This window comes from Polyodon spathula, chromosome 5 (genome assembly GCF_017654505.1).
Source record: "Polyodon spathula isolate WHYD16114869_AA chromosome 5, ASM1765450v1, whole genome shotgun sequence".
Taxonomy (NCBI): Eukaryota; Metazoa; Chordata; class Actinopteri; order Acipenseriformes; family Polyodontidae; genus Polyodon; species Polyodon spathula.
The window spans coordinates 50,524,747-50,547,345 of NC_054538.1; the positions used below are offsets into that span (position 1 = coordinate 50,524,747).

The following is a 22,599-nucleotide window of genomic DNA, read 5'->3' on the forward strand; positions in this document are numbered from 1 at the left end:
AGCAAAAGATTATTCATGTAAGGGTGCAAAACCATCTTGATATACAGTGGCTTGTGAAAGTATTGACCCCCCTTGACATTTTTCCTATTTTGTTGCCTTACAACCTTGAATTAAAATGTTTTTTGGGGGGTTTGTATCATTTGATTTTACACAACATGCCTACCACTTTGAAGATGCGAAATATTTTTTATTGTGAAACAAACAAGAAATAAGACAAAAAAACAGAAAACTTGAGCATGCATAAGTATTCACCCCCCCCCAAAGTCAATACTTTGTAGAGCCACCTTTTGCAGAAATTACAGCTGCAAGTCTCTTGGGGTATTTATCTATAAACTTGGCACACCTAGCCACTGGGATTTTTGCCCATTCTTCAAGGCAAAACTGCTTCAGCTCCTTCAAGTTGGATGGGTTCTGCTGGTGTACAGCAATATTTAAGTCATACCACAGATTCTCAATTGGATTGAGGTCTGGGCTTTGACTAGGCCATTCCAAGACATTTAAATGTTTCCCCTTAAACCACTCGAGTGTTGCTTTAGCAGTATGCTTAGGGTCATTGTCCTGCTGGAAGGTGAACCTCCGTCCCAGTCTCAGATCTCTGGAAGACTGAAACAGGTTTCCCTCAAGAATTTCCCTGTATTTAGCGCCATTCATCATTCCTTCAATTCTGACCAGTTTCCCAGTCCCTGCCGATGAAAAACATCCCCACAGCATGATGCTGCCACCACCATGCTTCACTGTGGGGATGGTGTTCTCGGGGTGGTGAGAGGTGTTGGGTTTGCGCCAGACATAGCGTTTTCCTTGATGGCCAAAAAGCTCAATTTTAATCTGACCAGAGTACCTTCTTCCATATGTTTGGGGAGTCTCCCACATGCCTTTTGGCGAACACCAAATGTGTTTGCTTATTTTTTTCTTTAAGCAATGGCTTTTTTCTGGCCACTCTTCCGTAAAGCCCAGCTCTGTGGAGTGTACGGCTTAAAGTAGTCCTATGGACAGATACTCCAATCTCCGCTGTGGAGCTTTGCAGCTCCTTCAGGGTTATGTTTGGTCTCTTTGTTGCCTCTCTGATTAATGCCCTCCTTGCCTGGTCCGTGAGTTTTGGTGGGCGGCCCTCTCTTGCCAGGTTTGTTGTGGTGCCATATTCTTTCCATTTTTTAATAATGGCTTTAATGGTGCTCCGTGGGATGTTCAAAGTTTCGGATATTTTTTTTATAACCCAACCCTGATCTGTACTTCTCCACAACTTTGTCCCTGACCTGTTTGGAGAGCTCCTTGGTCTTCATGGTGCCCCTTGCTTAGTGGTGTTGCAGACTCTGGGGCCTTCCAGAACAAGTGCATATATATACTGAGATCATGTGACAGATCATGTGACACTTAGATTGCACACAGGTGAACTTTATTTAACTAATTATGTGACTTCTGAAGGTAATTGGTTGCACCAGATCTTATTTAGAGGCTTAATAGCAAAGGGGGTGAATACATATGCACGCACCACTTTTCCGTTATTTATTTTTTAGAATTTTTTTAAACAAGTTATTTTTTTCATTTCACTTCACCAATTTGGACTATTTTGTGTATGTCCATTACATGAAATCCAAATAAAAATCCATTTTAATTCCAGGTTGTAAGGCAACAAAATAGGAAAAATGCCAAGGGGGGTCAGTACTTTCGCAAGCCACTGTGTGTGTGTGTGTGTGTATATATATATATATATATATATATATATATATATATATATATATATATATATATATATATATATATATATATTATATGTATATTGTGTGTGTGTGTATGTACACACACAGTAAGTAGATGCCGACTATTAGCAACCCTGATAAAGACAACTTTCACTTATTAACAACAGATTGTTTGTCTCTCTCGCTTGGTTGGTGAACGATGATTGTAAAAACCCGGTTCTACGTTTTAAGCCACAATGCTGACGTTTTTACTGGCCCTGGTGTCATTTTACTTGGCCCAATATATTTATATGTTTTTTCATGATGGTTTTTATTTTCAGTATGTTTCTAACTGTATATGGTAACCAAAGAGAGCCCACGTCTCAAAAGAAAGTGGCTAAACGAAGCCTTTCAATATATGTTACTTCAGCCATTTAACATGCACTCATTTGTGTGCTTGTCAGAAAATGAAAATACTATATTCAGGGTTTGAAAATGTATGTGTACAAATGATACTCATTTTTTCACACCAAACCCGCAACTAAGCTGTTATCATATGGTCACAGCAACGCTAAAACTGAATTATAGTAATCCTAATTAGGGATGGGTCAGTTTAGTCGATTACATGAAAAAAACAACAACAAAAAAAACTATTCAAATAGCATATTACATATTAGAGTACACAAAAAACCTTACACGTTGGCTACTAGTAGAAGCAAGCGTGTCTTATATTTTTAATGCTGACACTTAACATGTGTTAATGCTGACTCTGAAACCTGTTATTTGCATATTAAATGTAATGACCCTGATTAGTTATGCAATGCTTGTAGTGGCAACATTCTACAGTAATCGTATTCCGTTTGAAAATGTTGCCAATTTTATTGCCTTGTTTTTAGCTAATGTTAAGATCCCTGCATGAGTTCCGCTGTAATGAATGTACACAGCAGCTGTTGCTAGCCAGTCTTCAGACAGCTTCTGGGAGTATGGCACCAGCAAACTGTGTGAACTGAAATAAAATAATGTATATAGCAAGTGCTAAAAGAAGTAATCAGAACTTGAGTATCTAATCAAAATTAGAAAGGTAATTTAACGATATGATGAATATGAAGACATACTAAATGTTAAGCAGAACAACTTAGTGATTAGTAAGAAAAGTCAAGATACTTGGATTTGGAAAGGAGTTCCAGGAGTTAACTCTGGACTGCAGTTCAATGTTAAACATCTACTGTCTACATTTCTGTGAATGGATGGAGTAACGTCAGCATCTGCACTGACCATTAAAAGTACAACCAAGTATCCTTGTTATATACCCTGCTCCATACACGGCAGTGGTGCCATATAGAGTTGCTACGTATAACGATTCGGTAGTGGATTTTAATACAGCAACTTTTGTTTTGCGTAATATGCATTATACAAATCAAAACATCGAATTTTGCATGGGCGTAACTTTTAATGTGTGATTTTATAGTATTCGCACAGTCAAATGGCTTCTGTTAGAGAAAGTGAGAATTTCGAATCTCATAGCTGCCTTGTCTGCAGAGGGATTACAGCAGTTGAGCCAGTTTTTTCCAAGTAAAAGTAAGCATTAGAACCCCCAGTATTGCATGCAGTTGTTGCCACAAACTCCTTTCTCACCACTATTTAGCCAGGAGTGGATGATAACTGTCCATTTTGCTTGAAAAGGGAGACACTTTTGCCCCCGGTTACAGCCTTTGTTTGAGGTACAAAATGATTAGTTCAACGAACTGAGTTTGCACTTTACTCAAACTACATTTTTTTTGGGATGAAGTACACCAAATGGAATAAAAATATAACTCACTTGGCTAATTTTCTACTGGGCAAGGCAAAAATGGCCGTTTTAAAGAGTAGAAAAAACAAAATGAATGGGGTGTTAACTGCTGCGGCAGTGCCTGTTTTTAAAGTGTTGGTGAGAGCAAGAGTCAAAGTAGTTCCCTTTCAAGTACAAAATGTAATCATTACAGAGTGAGAGATAAACTCTTGTAGCCTGAATCACCTGAGCACTAATAACTAAGCTGCTCCTTTGAGCCATGTATGCGTCAGACGTCATCTCTGCCCCCAGGAGGTAAATACAAATGACGCATATGGCTCAACGCCATTTTCTCTTTCATCCTGAGGAAGACGTGAGCTCTTACTTTGTCGTAACTGCTGGGAAGTTGATTGATTAATTTTTTTCTCTATCATTTCATATTTTGAAATTTAGCTTTTGCGATAATTCTTCTTAAACTTAGGTTCTGATTAAGCCACCTCCGCGGCCTGTGCGAAGCCGGCGGCTCACTGCCGTTCCCCAGAATTCGGTACTTTGTTGTGGCTAAGTTCATGCTGTCTCCCTTGCTGCTCGGCTCTTCAAGAGTTGATATTAACTTCTTGCTAATGCCTTTTCATACACACACACACACACGCATATATACTTTTTTTTGTTTGTAGCAAGTGTAATTGTGTTTTTTTTTGTTTTTTGTTTTTAATCCAGAGCGTGCAGGCTGTCTCCCTGTACTAGAGTTTGCCTCTGTACACACAGTATACTGTGCTAGCCACCCTGTCACCCCCCCCCCCCCCCGTCAGCTTTTCACGCTACAGAGACACTGCCAGTATTAATGGCTTTTTAGCTACTCTGTGCTGTCAACTGGCAGGAGCCTTTTCGACCGGAAAATATTGTGTGTCTCTGTGCCGTTGCTGTGTTTGCTGCTGGCCTGAAATTCTCCTGTCAGAACACTGCACTCTGATTGGCTATTTCATATTATTGTTAATAAAACAATGAACAATCTTCTCCCTGCGCTGAAACCCTAACCTTAAGGGCAGTATGCTGTACTGCAGTCACAACGCAACTAAAATTCATGTTTAACAGTGAATAAGCCTTTTTGTTACTTTAAAAAAAAAGTGACCCTAGGTGCTCAGTTGTCCTGACAGGAACATTTTGTGGTACCTTTGTAAGTACTATATGTTTGCTTTGCTGCACTGACAACGAAGGCTACTAGATTTTTCTAGTTAGCAGAGAGTTTCAGCCTGTTTGTTTTACGGCGCATGCTTGCAAGCTGCCAAGTGGCTTTTTCAGGTTTTTTACCTGCATGCTACTTATCCTGGTACCAGTGGCTCGGTCTGCCAGTACCAGTTGGTACCACTGCCTGTACCAGTCACCTGGTCAGTGCCAGAGCCTGTGCCAGTGACCTGGTTGGTACCACAACCAGTACCAGTCAGTACCACAGCCTGCACCTGTGACCTGGGCAGTACCAAAGTAGGTACCAGTCACCTTTATTGGTACCAAGGTCCATACCAGTCATTTGGCTCATACCAGAATCGGTACCAGTGACCCAGTTCGGTCAGGTTCAACACCAAGACCGTTACTAGTGACCAGTGCTCTATTTTTGTGTACTCTGTACAAAACAGCTTTCAGCAGCAGTCAGCTTAATATCTGTTCTTGTGCACATTCATTGCAAAGCTGAACTTGCTGTGGAAGTCATTCTGGTATTGAGTGGTTGCAGTGCAAGTGAAGAAGCTTTTTGACGCTATGAACCAGCAGCCTTTTGACGCAGCTGCTGCGAGGCCCCGCCGTTATCTCAGTTTCCAGGGTTTAGGCACCATCACCTGATTCGCAACCAGAGCAGGAGGATGCCTTGTTCCTTATTGCATCTGAGGCTAGGGAAGCCAAGAATTAATCTTCCCATCTGATGATGCAGAATCTGATTTCTTGGGTCCTACAGTAAGCCCCTCCCTGTTAGAGGAGCTCACCTCCCTGGTCAGATGCAGGTGCCTTGGGCTAGAGAAGATCATCTTAAATATTTGATAGGTCACCCGCTGCTGTGCATCAGCATTTGCCCCCCCCACCCCCCCACCCAGCAACTACCCAGGCTGTCTCCAGGACACTGGACAATTTGTATAGGGTGCATGATGCAGATAAGCTGCGCCTGGCCCAGATTCTGCCTGTTGAGGCTTCCTCTGCCTCTTTGGTGCAGATGCCTAATCCAACATTGCTCCAAAAGGACATTTCATGTCCAAACAAACAATGCCACTTCACTGAAATGATGGGGGTTGATCGCAGACAAGCCTGTAAAGACCCACTCCTGGAATAATCTGTAAGTTAGGCATGTATCACCTTTGAACCGTGAACACCATCTCTGCCTTTTATTATAAATGCTTTCCTGTTTAAAGTATACTGATGGCACACTTGTGTGTTATAGAACAATAACTAAGCCCGCATTTTTTTATTGTTCCGGTATGCATACCTGCGTAGCAGTTTGAACCCCTGATTATGGATCAAGAGGATACAAGATTTTGGAAAGCCATATTCTCTGCAGAAAAAGTGTACACAAATAAATGTTCATTGCAGTAACTACAGCCTGCCTTCTGCATTTTCTTTGTGACCTGATGTTGATGGAGACAAATAGGGTGATCCAGCGAATTATAAAATACATGTTAAACAAGCATTTTTTTGAAAAACACGAAGTTACCAGACATTTGATTCCCATGAAAAATCAAGATGTCATTTTAAACATTTAATTAACAGAGCGTTAAGATTATTTTTTTAAGTCATACACGGACCCTCTTTAAGTTAGTTTTTTATTTTATTTTTTTAAATTAAACTTACATGACGAGCAATTACTGTTTTGTTTTTGTTTGTACTACAGTTTCATACATTTTTTTTTCATGGTAACATGAAGCAGAAAATGTCAAATTTGTGCATAAAATCAACAATTACAGTAGCTATCAGAAGTTTTCACCCCCCTTGGACTTTTCCACATTTTATTGTGTTACAACATGGAATCAAAATGGATTTAATTAGGAGGGTTGGTTTTTTTGCCACTGATCAACACAAAACAAGTCAATGTCAAAGTGAAAAATAAAATCTACAAATTGTTCTAAATTAAAAATATAAAACAGAATCATTGCATAGGTATTCACCCCCTTTGCTATGACACACCTAAATAAGCTCTGGTGCAACCAGTTGTCTTTAGACTTCACATAATTAATTGAATGGAGTCCACCTGTGTGCAATTAAGGTGTTTCACATGATTTCAGGTTAAATACACCTGTCTCTGGGAGGTCCCACAGTTGGTTAGTACATTTCCTAACAAAAACTACATCATGAAGATGAAGGAACATTCAAAGCAAATCCGGAATAAGGTTCTTCAATAGCACCAATCAGGGGTTGGATATAAGAACATTTCCAAGGCATTGAATATCCCCCGGAGCACAGTATTTATACAGTAATAAGTCCATTATTAAGAAATGGAGAGAATATGGTACAACTGTGAATCTGTCTATAACAGGCCGTCCTCAAAAACTGAGTATCCGGGTGAGAAGGACACTAGTCGTGGAGGCCACTAAGAGGCCTATGGCAACTCTAAAGGAGTTACAGTCTTCCATGGCTGAGCTGGGAGATACTGTGCATACGGCAACACTAACCCGGGTGCTTTACAAAACTGGCTTTTTATGGGAGAGTGGCAAAAAGAAAGCCATTGCTGAAAAAAACTTGCATCAAATCTCGGCTAAAGTTTGCCAGAAGGCATGTGGGAGACTCTGAGACCAAGTGGAAGAAGATTCTATGGTCTCATGAGACCAAAATAGAGCTTTTTGGCCTCAACGCTAAGCGCTATGTTTGGCGCAAGCCTAACACCGCACATTATCCTGAGAACACCATCCCTACCGTGAAGCATGGTGGTGGCAGCATCATGCTATAGGGATGCGTCTCTGCGTCCAGGGCCTGAAAAGCTTGTCAAGGTAGAGGGCAAAATGGCTGCAGCAAAGTACAGAGAAATCCTGGAAGAAAACCACCTGCTGAAGTCTGGAAGAGACCTGGGACTTGGGAGAAGATTCATCTTCCTTCAGGGCAATGACCCCAAACATACAGCCAAAGCCACACTGGAGTGGCTTGAAAACAAAAAGGTCAATAACCTGGAGTGGCCCAGTCAAAGCCTGCCCCTCAATCCAAATGAGAATATGTGGAAAGAGTTGAAAAATTGCTGTTCACCAAAGGTCCCCATCCAACTTGACGGAGCTTGAACAATTTTGCAAAGATGAAGAGGCAAAAATTGCAGTGTCCAGATGTGCAAAGTTGGTAGAGACTTATCCAAATAGACTCATGGCTGGAATTGCAGCCAAAGGTGCCTCTACCAGATATTGACTGAAGGGAGTGAATACTTATGCGATCAATTATTTTCTGTTTTGTATTTGTAATTAATTTAGAGCAATTTGTAGATTTTATTTTTCACTTTGACATTATGGACTTTTTTTGTGTTGATCAGTGGCAACAACTCCTAATTAAATCCATTTTGATTCCATGTTTTAACACAATAAAATGTGGAAAAGTCCAAGGGGGGTGAATACTTTTGAGAGTCACTGTACAATAAATATTAAGTGCTTAGTATTGTAAATAGGCCCAAACGAGTGCCTTGTGTGTCTACACTGAAAGTACTGTGTGGCTTTTTTTGTACTCTGTTGTTGTTTATTATTATTATTAGCTAAAAAAACAAGGTAAAAAGGTGCCACAAATAGAAATTAACAATAACAATTGAAAATTTACAGTTATTTTCTGACCTTTTAATAAAAGGGAGTAACTTTCCGAAGTAAACAAGTTACTTTTGAGATCCAAACAGCAAAAACATTAAACAAAAAGACATGCTGTACAAATTTTTTTTTTTCAGCCCTTATTTGGTATACATTCTAATTTCAGATGTAGTCTGAATTTTAATTTATTTCAATTTGGGTTCCTGAGCAAAAACTCCAACACTGCCATAGACCTCGGATTCCTGCCACTCAAGCTTTTTTGTACTTTTTCCTCACTTTCATCTCGGTAGTACACAGTACATTGTTAATAGCTACCCCTGTTGTACTTGCATTAGTTACGTTGTCATCTTTCTTCATTCTCCCACCATCTTCCCTTTTTCCACCTCATAGCTGGCACAGTCTCATTTTGAGGGTGCATCTTCATTAATACATTTTCTGCATGCCTTGTTTTATGCATTGAAGGTAGCTATTAGGAGTGAAACGGCTGGGGCTGAAATATAGCAGCATCGTTACTGCGACGCTTTAATGCCTGTCAGTACATTCTTTTCTACACTGAATTTTTTGCCATAAAATGTCTGCTATTTGACAGCAAGGCTAAATAATATACTGGATGTACTAAATTTTCAAAAATGTTGATGTTGGTTGCCACGAAATAGAAAAAGCTTGGTATCAACACTGCTGGACAGCTCTCAAAATGACACACAATCTTTTGACAATGTACAGTTGGTTAGAATACAGTATAGCATAGGAACTCTTTCAGTTCTTTCAAATTAGACAAGTCCTCAAAATGACCACAATATAGCCTACACACTAATAGGATATGTCCAATCAAATAAATATGATTGCTGCATGCTAAGACATTAAAAAAAAAAATGCAAGTAAAAACGAAAGCATAAACAGACAATATTAGCCTAACATTAGCCCTTTTTACATGCAATATAGTATCCCAAAGCTTTTACAATAAAAAGACTGTAGACATCACAGAAGTAAGAAACAACCAGTAAAATGCATACCATTTGAAAAAGACAAAATTAAACAAAATAGTGGGTCACAATTAAAAAATTAACATGACAATGTATGCAGTAAAATAAGGAACAAAAGGCTTTGTTATTGCCTTGTAAAAACAGGTGTGTGGCGTATTTGTAAACACTGATTTGATATTAAACAACCTTCACTTTATAAGCTTTTACAGTTATGTTCAGCAAATGGAGAGATCTTGCAGGAACGCAGGATCTGAGGGAGGCAGTGGCTGTTGTATGCTGTTTTTCATAGAGATGTCGGATAGTGTTTAGTTTTGTCAGTTTTGCAAGGAAGAAAAAGGTCAGCTATTGTACTTGGTTTATTTTAGTGATGTAATAACCAAATCAACACATTCTTTTAAAACACTAAAATGCAATCGCCCTTTAAAAACCAGTTGTCATGTCAATTTCAGTAATCGACTGTTTAGCCAGAGAAACTGTACAAGGAAAAAATGCATTGGGAACATGTAAACAATTAAGTATTGGTGAGAATTAAAATAGGCTACTATTCAACATAATTTAACAGTGAAGATTGAGTGTGAAAAATGGCTTCACCCCCAGAATAACACTGGTGGTCAGTTTTTCAGATTGATAGCAAAGTTTTTTTTAGTTTTTCTTATTTTCTCCCCAATTTGATAAACCCAATCACCGCTGCTATCCCCACGCTGACTTGAAAGAGACGAAGACTGACACGTCCTCCGAAATGTGTGCCGTCAGCCATCTGCTTCTTTTCACTTTGCAGGCCTGCCATGCAGCCACCTCCAGAGCTAGAGTGTTGGCGGACCACGCAGCTCTGGGCAACTTACAGGCATGCCCGCAGGTAGCTGGCCAGTCTACAGGGTTCGCTAATCATAACAATACATTCAGCTGTGCTAAACAAGCATAAACAATACATTTTACAGCAGTGCTTTGCCCTGCCTCTGCTAATAGTGTGCAGTGCTCTCTCCTGCTGCCCTGTTACAGCCCCTCCTGACTATAAGAGGCATCTGAGTGATCAGTTACATGGGCGACTGGCTGATATGTGCCGAGTCAGCAGCACAGTTAGTGTTAAACACGGGACTGGTCACCAACCGCCTACAATGGTTAGGTATCAGTGAATCAATTGAAAAGCCGGTTAAGGCCCTTTCAAAGGGCTGTCTGTCTCTGTGTAAGCCTTAATTCAAAGAATATGATCACCGATCTGTCGGACGACAGAATCCAGAGGCTAACTCTGCTTGGAGCTGTTTCATCTAAACGCAGTGGTATGGGAACTAACCTTCCAATGACTTCTAGGCCTGATGGCAGCAGCATCCCAGATCCTCCCCTTAGGGCTCTTACGCATAGGCCCTCTCCAAGCCTGGTTCAACCATAGGGTTCAGCACCCTGAGGTGGGGACTACAGATTTTTCCAACCTAGGTTCGGGCGCTGTCTGGAACGGCTTGGGAGTACAGGGAGTGTGGGAACCCCAGGGGTGAGAAACTGGCTGATAGACCACCTCTCTCGAGAGCAACCCCCACAGTTCGGAATGGGGACTTTATCCGGTGGTTGTGAACCACATCTGGGGAAAGTTCAGATGTGTGGTGTTAGACTTCTTCGTGACTCAGGAGTCCACCCACTGTCTCCACTGGTATTCCTTACTGGAGAGTGGTCATCTGCTTGGATAGACGCACTAGCCCACAGTTGGCTCAAGACTCTGCTCTATGCTTTTCTCCCATTGCCACAGCTTCCATTGTGCTCGCAGAAGAGCAGGTAAGACCAGGCACAGGTGCTGCAAGTAATGGCCCAGGAGGACCTGGTTCTCTTCACTGGCGCACAGCTCCTGTACGGTCAGACGTAGGAGTTGCCAGCACTGCTACACCTGCAGGGGATCCCTATCTTACCCTATCTGGACAACTGGCTCATCGCAGCCAGTTCAGAGCATCAAGCGCTAGACATGGAGTGGACCGTTTTGCCACAAAGGATTTCAAATCTTATTTTACTCTTCATGGTAGATCTCACTTTTTTGCTGGATTAACCTGTTACAATTAAACAGACTGTATTCTATGTTTCTGTATCCAAGATTTAAACGCGTTACTAGTCACATTTCCATACCCATTATTATCATTGTTAGTATTACAAACCCCTATATGGTGTTTGACGGCCACATTATTGTTAAATGCTTATTTTCTCCTGAGATGCATTTCTAAGTTGTGGTGGAATAATATGTAGTGCAGAAGGTAGAGCTGTGTATTTCATATTAATATTGAATTACTGTACTTTTTACAATGTGGTTGTCAAATTTGTACGTTTCTTTTAAGTCTTTACATTCCAAATCATACATCACATTAAGTATACAACACTGGCTAGTAACAATACAGTGGGATATTTATTCATTTGTTCTGCATATTGTTAGTGTGCATGCATGTTTAAACAACACATTTCTTTTGACGATTAGCCAAATAGATTGTTATGAATTTAACATGTACATGCAGTCATTCACTTTTTACCTTTAACCAGTCCAAAACAAAAGCTTTGCATTACTTTACACCATGTCCTCCTAATATGCATATGCAAAACATACTGTAGAGACAACAGTAAACCATATTGAATATTGTGTATGTGTTTGCTTTGCATTTTTATTGCCTGCTAAAGAATTTCATAATTATATACTGTAGGCAATACATAGAGTCTGTGCCAATTTTTTTTTATTTCACACGGGGTGTTGGGTATGTCAAACCATAAGGACAAAGGAAAGGAGACACTTCACACAAGAGTGGTAAGGGTTTGGAATGGGTTACCTAGTCATGTTGAGGCAGAAACACTTGAATCCTTAAGACCCACCTTGACAAAGTTCTGAGATCAATCAGCTGCTAGGAACCAGACAAGCTTTTTAAAACATGCTTTGTTGTATATTCTTGGTTGTTCAAAATATATTTCATATAAGTAATATATGTGTTATGATTTTGTGTTTATATTAAATTAAAATTTACAATATGTTTGTCACTGTGGTAGTAAATCGTATACGCTTCCCTTTTGACTTTTTAAAAAGTCTGTCAGGAGGTATGCAACGCTGCCGAGTGACAATGTAGTTGGATATTTAGTTATTTTGTATACTCTTTGTTGTGCATATATATTGTAGCAGAGCACGGAGGGGGTTAAAAATCCTCTCGCCAAACATGTATATTATTTGGTAATTGTTTTGTTTAATTGTTTTGGCAGTTGGTATAATTGTTAATTAGAGCCAGCTGCCCATACTTATTACTGTGGGGCGTATAAGCCTCACAGTTAGTTAATTTGACTGCTGAGTAGAAGGGAGCAGAGGGCTGTGTGCGCTGTCTCCAAGCAGTCATCGTAATGACACTTTATAATATGTTAACCCGTGTTTTTTGTGTTGTGGTGAAACTGCTTAGCCATCCCACTTTATTGTCAGGGTTGTTCCTGGAAGTTTAATTAGCGCTCCGAAGGAGCTAGGTGTTTATTTAGTTTGTTTATTTTGTGTTATTAAAAGTGCGCATCGGCACTTAAACCTTTATTTCTGTGTGCTGGGTCTCATTTTTAAAGGTCAAACGAATGGTAGTGAGAACATACTATTTAAACAATGTTAGCAGCATTTTTAGCAGAATAGAACTTAATTTTATATTAATACCCACAGTCATCCCTATCAACATAATGCATCTACATTTAAACTGTTACATAGATAGAGTCAGTGTTCTGTAAAGTGCAGTGTCTGGTTTATTACCAAAGTTCCATGTCGAAGTAATGTGAAACAAGCAATTTTTATAGTATCTGGTAACATTACCTCAGATTCCTGAGGGTTATGCGTAAGACTCCTTTCAGGAAAAGATGGTCTTACCCATTCCTGAAATCCTTATTTTGTGAAGATTCAGCAAACATATGCTTATGCCAGGGTATCTTAATGTTTGGGGGCTGTTTTGGCACCCCAACAAAAGGGAAGGGTACCACACACTAAGGTGTGCAAAAAAGGCTTGACATCATTCAAGGATCTCAAGACCATTGTTAACTGTATAAAGAGGAACACACACAGAGAAATAAAAAATATTGTCAAAATATCTACTGCTGGGGTTTTAGGGTGTGACTGGTGTAGGGGTTTTATTTATTTATTATTCATTTTTATTTGTTCCATTTACAGTGACATTTTGTGGTCACTTGACTAGACATTGACAATTTTAAAGATCAAAGTGTGAAAAAAACAAGAGATATACAGTATGAGTAGGCTGGAGTATCTGAAAGAGAAATGTGATTATTTGGGTTTGAAACTCCCAAATTCACAATTTCTTTGTAGCACATAGGCATCTCAAGTGCCCCCTGGCAGCAATGGAGGCAACCTAAGAAAATGTTTATGAATACTTTTCAAAAACCGTCCTTAAAGTTTTGTGAATTGGGCCTTTCTAGCTGTATTAGACAACTACAAAAACACTTGAATTCATTGATATTGAATTCACTACTAGTTTAACTGGCCGAAATGACTATTCTTTGAAAGGCATGTGATGGTATTGAGTTAAGTTTTTTCATTTAGGAGTGCAGTGGGGAAGATGGAGAGTACAGCAGTGCAGAGGAGGATGAGGATGATGAAGAGGATAGTGATGAAGCAGAAGACGAGGAAATGTTGCTTCCAGGAATGGAAGGAAAGGAAGAGGTACATACATACAACTTAAAACAAATCATCACAGATCACTTTATTTTCTTAAGGGCAGCGCTCCAGATAAGCTGTGTATTGAGTGTTTTATGCATTGAAGAATATGAATTATGATATGTTAAATTTGATGCGTAAAAAATATGCATAGCAATTTTGCTGTACAGTTTGATTTTGCATGTATTTCGTTGGTTCCCGGCATCTCAATGGTCAATTGTGAATATACTGCATGTGGTAGCTAGAGATGAATCATAGAAATGCCAGGACAGCTAAATTCAGCCTGCTGGGAATTGCCAGAAATATGTGAACAATAAGTCAAGGTTTGCAATAATTATTATTATTATTTTTTTTTTTTTTTAATTAATGTACCATTGAATACACTCACTTATAATGCGTGTTTTTGACTAGTGAATAAGCATCTGGATTCTTGATCTTTAGGATTGCTCTGTGCCGCCTTAGTCCTCCTCAACCTAACCTACCAATTTACCTATCTGTGAACTGAATATTTGGAAGGTAAATCTACATAATATATACAATATTCTGTGTTTGAAGAGACCCTTAGAGCTTTTGTAGTGCTATCGCAAGGCAATCAATAAGGAATACCGTATTAAATGTTTTTGGAAGTTTGGTTTTTAAAATTTTAGTGCATATGTCTATTTTGAAAGGGGGAGTACATGAGACGGAGCCAGGAACATTTACAGAGAACGACTATAAACGAACAGCCTAATACTGATGTGAGATGACTCCCTAACTACATCGAGAGTAGCGATTTCCCGGATATTAAATCAGGATAAATGGCTGCGAAAAATATTGTTGGATTTTTTTTCAGGTTGAAAATAAAATCAGGGATGTTTTTATTGTAAGACCAAGTTGTTATACAGTAGTTAAAAGTAAGGCCGTAGTTAATGCATACCAAATAAGTTATCATTAAAGTATTACAGTATTTATTGAAAGTACTCATGACTTCAAGGAAACGTTGCATTTTATTCACCAAAAATATATTTTACAGTGTCCAAATTGGAGAGTAAATTATTCAATGACCCAAAACCTTATCTGGAGCGCTGCTTAAGAGGACGCATAATTTTTTGTCCCCTTTTTATTTATTTTTTAACAGAGTGGTGAGTGTATGGAATGGGTTGGTCTTTTATAACTGGCTAAATAGCTATGGGATCACTCGCCTTGGTAACTTGTAGTTTTGGTAACGTATGAAAGAACATTTATGTTCAAACTAACATACAAGTGTGCTTCTGTTTCTGCACCAAAATAAATCATTGGTCTTCTGTCCTTTGCCCCTCACAGCCTGGTTCTGATAGTGGAACAACAGCTGTCGTTGCACTTATTCGTGGAAAACAGCTCATTGTGGCCAACGCTGGAGACTCTCGATGTGTGGTTTCTGAGGGTGGGAAGGCAGTTGACATGTCATACGACCATAAGCCAGAGGATGAAGTAGAGCTGTCAAGGATAAAGAACGCAGGTGGAAAGGTTACAATGGATGGCAGGGTCAACGGAGGGCTTAATCTCTCCAGAGCAATTGGTAAGAATACACACACACACATATGGGAAGACCTTTTATTTCAGAATGTATTAAGTAACCAGACAGGACGGTGAAAATAGTGATTTCATGATTTAAAGAGGTTTAAAAACAGCATCAGTAAAGTTACCAACAAACTGTTTTATAACCCTGCATGTTACATGTATTGCTGACCTTGTTTGGCTGCCAAATTGGCCACCCAGTGACCATTGGGGGTTACTGCATGTAATATAATTCATAACACATTCTGAGAGGGGAAGCCATGACTGTAAAGTTTAATACAACCATATGTTGCGCACAAATGACAACATGACCTGTTCAATAACTCTACCATATTATGGAATAGTGTGTGTGTGTGGGGGGTGGGGGGCTTACCTTGCTAAACCACCTGAACTCCATGGCATAGAGTGGGTTTCTGGAGCCAGCACAGAGTGATCATTTCAAGATACTTTGTCCTCCCCAAAAAATCTGGAACTACACACCTATTTTTTCCTGCACTGTTTTAGGTGATCATTTTTACAAACGTAACAAGACCCTGCCTCCAGAGGAACAGATGATTTCAGCGATGCCAGATGTAAAAGTACTAACATTAAATGAAGAACATGATTTCATGGTCATTGCTTGTGATGGAATATGGTAAGTGAGATCAACTCTTAAACTGTTTTAAATGTTTGTGTTTTTATTTTAATTTTTTTAAAATCCTTAGCAACCCTACCCTGATGGTGAGTGAGCGTTCTACACATTCTACAGCATAATCCAAACTTCTTGACACAGATTCTAGTGAAGAATCTGAAGTAGATGAGCCTGCACACCCGTCAAACAGTTTTGTATAAAATGAAAACTACTATACATGGTGTTTTATGATTTTCTTTCTGATCCTAGTTCCTGAGTGTTGTGGTTTACACTAGTAGTGTTGCATTTTTTAGGAAGGAAATCCAAAAAATTACACTTGAGGACATTTCTAAAGAAATGTATTTCAGTAACTTAAAACTTTTTTTTTTTTAATATTCAGACTAGGTTGTAGGGTATACTTCCATCACAGATTGAAAACATTGTTTTCTTAATCTTCAGACCCATGGTATTCTATTCTCTAACTGTGCAATTCTACAGATAGCTAAGCTCCTCCTTCACCACCAAACGGGAGACAGGCTGAACTTCTGCACTCCAGTGTTTATTAAGCCACAAGTCATGCAGCAATGAACAAGGTGTGAAACTACAAAGAAATAAAGTACAGCGCTTACTAACACATCCTGATGTACTTTAATCTGCAAATATGGCGTAATATCATTATACATAACATAAAGCTTCATGCTAGACATACGTTTTAGCAATATCCAAATATACTGTATTAAAGTAGTAAATCTACCAACATCACTTAGACAGCATTAACGTAATATTACTTTTAAAACAATATTCATGGTGTAATGAGTAGGTATGCTTTACATACAAAATCTATCCTTACAACTTTACTGAATTACTCAGTTGTTATTTATGCACAACAAATCAAGTACAGTCTACATACCATTGTAAAGTCCAAGCGTACGTAACTAGCCGTATGTATTGCGCACAACAAATGTGTATTCTTTTAACTAAATCTTAACATAAAACAGGCTGGACAGTAGCAAAGTACAACACATTTTAGCGAAGTTTGGAAAATTACCGCTAGGTGGCAGCCTAAAAACTAATACAATTATCAGGGACACAGAACACATGGCATTTTAGAAAGGTGTAATACTGTGTACTTTAGGTGGATATTTGCACCTATACAAACCCTGAAGTTAGTCACACCTCAAAGGGTATAATTTTTCAATCTGCAAAAGGTTAGTGCTACCCCCCCCCCCCCCTCAGTGTTTATATGTTATTGTACCATTGCTGTACCCTCTGTTGTCCATGTTGTAGTGTATTCCTGATTTTGTATATTGCTATTTTTATGCACAATATACTTAGAACTACAAATTTAATATACTCTAGTTTGTTCTGTTTGTCCAGTACAGATCACTAAAACATTTAGGCTCTGAACTATCTTTGTCCTACTGTAGACTGTAGACAATTATCTCTGTGCTACCTGTAGGATGTTTCTTGTAGTTGTATTTTATTTTACTGCATTGTATTGTACTGTATTGATTGTATTTTATGAAATATTTTTCTTATAAACTTAAACTAACTATTGTTTGTGTGATGCGCTTTGTAAACATACACCGGTATATCGGGGGATTAAGGACCAGTTTCCCAGCCAATCAGTACATATCCATTCTTGCAGTAACTTGTTCAAAGTTTTGGTGATTAATCAGACAGGATCAACCTTTTCTAAATCCATGATGGCTGTCTCTTATATGTTACTATATAAATAATGTATTTACATTTATTTAAATGTGTTCTATGTGTATAATAAATACGTTGCAGGAACGTGATGAGCAGCCAGGAAGTGGTGCATTTTGTCAGTGAACGGATAAAGCACAAAGATAATGGTGAAGTTCAGCCCCTGTCTTCCATAGTGGAAGAGGTAAGTAGTGGTGTTTTTTTTTTTTTGTTGTTGTTTTTTAAACATAGATTTTTATTTGGAGAACAGTTATATCCAAGTTTTGTATTGGATACGTGTAATATGCCGGTTTTAAATCAACATCTATTTGGTTAAAATATTTTCAGTTTAGTGGTCTTCCGTGCTGTATTTTAATGTATAACTTAACATGCAATAGACATTTATTGACAACAAAAGCATAATATATTTATTGAGTCTGGAGGCAATTTTCAACACAGCTAAAAATGTCCTCTTCCTCTACAGCTGTTGGATCAGTGCTTGGCACCTGACACTTCAGGGGATGGAACTGGTTGTGATAACATGACTTGCATTATCATCACATTTTCACCACACCGCTCCAGTTGCCAATCTGACAGCAGCAGGAAGAGGAAAGATGATCAGGGCTCGGTGGAGAAAAATGGAAATGGCAGCAGCAAGAAAACTAAAATAGAATAACACCAGCCAGTTATATATATTTTTTTTTTGTAAGCAAACAGACTTTAAGTAGACATGATGATTTACTTGTTAAAGTATTGTTGTATTCCTTTCTTTTTCATTTAGTTTTTACTAATAAAGGATTTAAGTGACCATATTTTAAATTAAACCCCTTTTATAAAGAAGTTTATTTATTGTGATGTTAGTATTATACAGATACACAGACCATACATAAATACACCCAAATACACGACCAAATAGAATGATGGAGCAGGCTGACCGGGAGTGAGCTGCACCTCTGTGTTGTTCACTAACAGTGAAGACTGCCCAAGTACTGTGACCAGCTCAGTCAGGCAGGAAGACCTTGTGGCATTCCGACCCATTAAGCTGTTGCTCTGGGTCGGGGCTCCTGAATGGCTGCATTGAGCTGTATGGGTCTGTCCAACAGGACTGTTGACACCTTATAAAATGCCACAGCAGCGTCCACACGTTCCCAATAGAGGTACAAGTGGAGCATCTTACAGACGTGGTGTCTGCCTCGTGGGTTCGACCCCACGACTTGTCCCATGACAGTAATACTGCAGTTTTGCAGGATATGTTGATGAGAGGAATTCCTTCTATATTAAAGGTCTATCTGGCAGCCATTCAGCTTGCCATGTAAAATTGACTCATCTCCCCAGGAGCTCAGCTTCCTGGTGGGGCAAAACATTCTGAAAATGGTTTGGCGTCTTCAGCCGCCTATGAAGGATATTGTTCCTTGCTGGAGGTTAAACATGGTGCGCAATGCACTCCTTGAAGCCTCCATTTGAGCCCATGCATTCAGTTGAGCTCGAATGTTATCGCTCAAGTGACTGTTTACTTGCTATCACCTTCACAAAGCGGGTGAATGAGATGCAGGGGTTGTGCTTAATTTAGAGGCCAGTACAGGAGTTGTGCTTTGTATCGATCCTGCTTTTTGCCAAATGCTATCTTGGCATTCCATGTCAACCAATCTGTGATTTGGAGGTTTCTTTCCACCTCCTTCCAGTCTGACAGAGCTGCAGCTCCATATGCTCTGCCCAGTGTGGGACCTGGTGTGTTATGTTGACCGAATAAAAAGCTGGAGGCATGGTCAAGCCCTGCAGAGGCAGAGGCTGTCCAAATGGATTGCAGATACATGCAGAACTGCCTATGAGCGCCAACTTGGCCCTTCCAGGAAGCTCACTTACCATTTCTTCAACAACATGGCAACTTTGTGGGCTTTATTCCAGGGTGCATCTCTTTAATGACATTTGCAATGCAGCAGTGTGGGCTATTACCCATACCTTTACAAGGTTCTACAGACTTAGGTCATGGATCTACAAACACCCTGGCTTTGGAACTAGAGTATTAAGGACAACTTCCAGGTCAACCCTTACAAATAGACATAGAGGTGAGTTTCTCCCTCAATGGTTAGCCCTAGCTAATTTGTATTGGACTTCCTCATGGTAATGCGCAAGGTGGCCTTGGCCTAGCCTTGTGGCATTCCAGTTTGTCTGCAATATTACCTTGCGTTAGCTTTGGTATTTCTACCCATAAGAGTGGTTACATTTTGTACTTGATAGGGAACGTTGTGTTATTATCATAACCCTGGTTCCCTGAAATAGAAATGTAACCATTAACCTTCAAGGTGGTTGCATCCATGATCCATCTTGAAGGAAAAATGATATCTGCGTCTGCTGTCCAGTTATGCCCTCGGGGGGCGGGCACGACTGAGTCACAGGCTCTGAGTTACAGCTTTGATATATTGTAGTCAGGTTACCAGGGTCTTTAAGATAAACACCCATGAGGTAATGGTTACATTTCTATTTCCCACATGTGTTTTTTGGTGGTGTTTCAGTCCTAGTGTGTTTTTTTTTTTTCTATATCAAAGATAGATTGGTTGAATGGTGTTCTATCGTCATACATTTTCTTATGTTTTCCTATATTCATATCAACCATAATGTCTTGTGGGTTATTCCCCATGGAATTTTCACAACACATGTGATGTCAAATAAATCCTTTTTAAAACTAAAGCCAATGAAAGCAATGGGGAGAAATATGAAGTGTTCAAATATTTAAATAGAGATAATGTTTTTAAACTAGTGTTAAAAGGTGCCTGTAGTGGCAGAAATCCTTTATTTTGCATTTTATAACTACAGTTTATAAAATGGGCATTTTAAATACTCTATCCTGATTGGTCAAAACAGGTCCCATGGGGGTGTTGAAATTACAGCATATCGCCATGGGTTGGCACTTTTTTCAAAAACGGGCAAATCACTGGCAGATATCCATACATTAGAATTTAAAAACAAAAACGGCAGACATAGGAATTTATCGCAATAAACATGACCGACGAGATTTATGTTGAACTTTTGGGAAACCGAAGTGTACATGAGATTAATCTGAACCCGACACTAATGATTAATTAAAGCAGTAAAAAAAAATGCAAAAGTATTCAAATAAATTCAAAACTCGCCATTCTGATCGCTCGGTTTCTTCTCCCTGAACTACAGAGTTTCCCTATTTAATTTTCAAAATAAATAGTTTAAAAAATATCTATTAAACTTTCAGCTTTTCACAAAATATTTGGGTCCCTCTTAAAAGAGACTTTAGGGTTAAAAGATGGACCCACCCCCTGCGCAGCTGTGTGATCCGATGAAGAACATTTATAAATTCATCTCTACAGTTCCTGCCATACCTTTTAAATGTGTCCAGGTATGATGGTATCATGTTTTCTGTTGTGCCCTGCATGGTTTAAAATTGTTTCTTAGCACTGGCCCTGTAGTTCTCCGCGTTACCAAGCTGTAAATTGCAGTCAGTTTGATAAGTAAGCGGGTATTTCATACAAATATCGTCATTCTCGCCACTATGAAGCTGTAGCACAAATCTGTTATGGGTACCTCCCGTTACTACCCCGGATAACAGGATTATTAAAAAAAAACAAAAAAAAAAAACAAAAAAACGCACTCACCTGATACTATTGCCCGTCTTGTGAGGATGGGTCTGCGTGATTTAAAGGCTGTCTTATTTGTGCTGTGTCATGATGAAAATGGGCAGTAATATTTTACTTTAAAATGTAATTAATAAACCAAGAATTACAAGAAGTGTAACGAATCAAAACTCCACTTTCAATGGCAATGTTCAATTCAACATCTGAAATTATTTTTTTTAATTTAATGCATTTTTTTTTTTTTTTTTTTTTTTTTTTTTTTTTTGTTTTTTAAGGGACTCTTTTTTTCAAGTTCAGGCAGAGGTGGAGGGATATTTAATAAAAATTACGTTTTTTATTAATTAAAACATGTTTTTATGTTTTTTTTGTTTTTTGTTTTTGTTTTTTTGGTAATGTTGGTTGATCTATTTTATAAGCACAATAAGGCACTTCGGGGTGTGGGATATACTCTAATATCCACACGCCCCGGACGGTTAAAGCTTCTTGGCTTCGTCAATGTTGATACTGAAATATCAGCTATTAATTATTTACTGAGTAAGAAACTGCGCGTTAATGTTGTAATATTCCAGTGTCCCAGAAAAGGGTAAGAAAAACAAGCTTAGCAGCCACAGAAAACAGGATGTCACTTCAGACTCCAGTGTGCAAAAAAAAAAATCTGAAAGTTTTCAGAAGAACCTCATTAATAAACACACACACACACACACATCCAATGCAAGCTTACTGTATGTATCGCAAGCAGCATCAATTACGTGTACATAAACTTTATTTTTATTTAAATTATAAAAACATGATTACTGTTCTATGTAATGTATTTTAAAGTACATGCAAATGTTTTATTCCATATATATGGAATATCTTTAAGATAATAGGACTTTCAATCTAATATATAACTAGTTGTTATGGTGATATCACCAGGAACTTATGCAAATTAGTACCATGGAAGGTTTGAATCTTCCTTCTGTAATGTGTTCCAAAACCTTTGAAAGCCAAAACGTACCCTTTGTTATAGCCCTATTTGTAATTTACGAGTTCCTTCTGTGAAATAACTAAATGGGCTTTTAAATCGGCCAAGCCTTAATTTTTCATTTACAGACAGTACATACAAACGAGATTGCAACGTGTTAATATACTCGACTAATCTTTATTGAAGCTATAATGAAAAATAAAGTATTTTATGCTGGACGCACTTTATTACAATCCTTATACATAACTGTATTTACATGAATAAAGTGGAGTCGCTTCTACTTTTAAATGAAAAAGTAAGACTTTAATTTAAAAGCCCATTTAGTTATTTCACAGAAAAAAAAACTGGACATTAAATCAGTTTTACTATTAACAT

General features: G+C 38.6%; 1 protein-coding gene across 1 annotated transcript in view; it reads left to right on the forward strand.

Moving 5' to 3' along the window:
• ppm1g (protein phosphatase, Mg2+/Mn2+ dependent, 1G) overlaps nucleotides 1–18,467 on the forward strand; it is an 80,140-nt gene extending 61,673 nt beyond the window's left edge. The window contains exons 6-10 of the mRNA XM_041250721.1: nucleotides 13,710–13,829; nucleotides 15,126–15,360; nucleotides 15,864–15,993; nucleotides 17,761–17,860; nucleotides 18,140–18,467. Coding sequence (XP_041106655.1) covers nucleotides 13,710–13,829; nucleotides 15,126–15,360; nucleotides 15,864–15,993; nucleotides 17,761–17,860; nucleotides 18,140–18,331 — 777 coding nt within the window. The 3' untranslated portion in view covers nucleotides 18,332–18,467. The remainder of the gene's footprint in view (nucleotides 1–13,709; nucleotides 13,830–15,125; nucleotides 15,361–15,863; nucleotides 15,994–17,760; nucleotides 17,861–18,139) is intronic.
• Nucleotides 18,468–22,599: the final 4,132 nt, after the last annotated feature.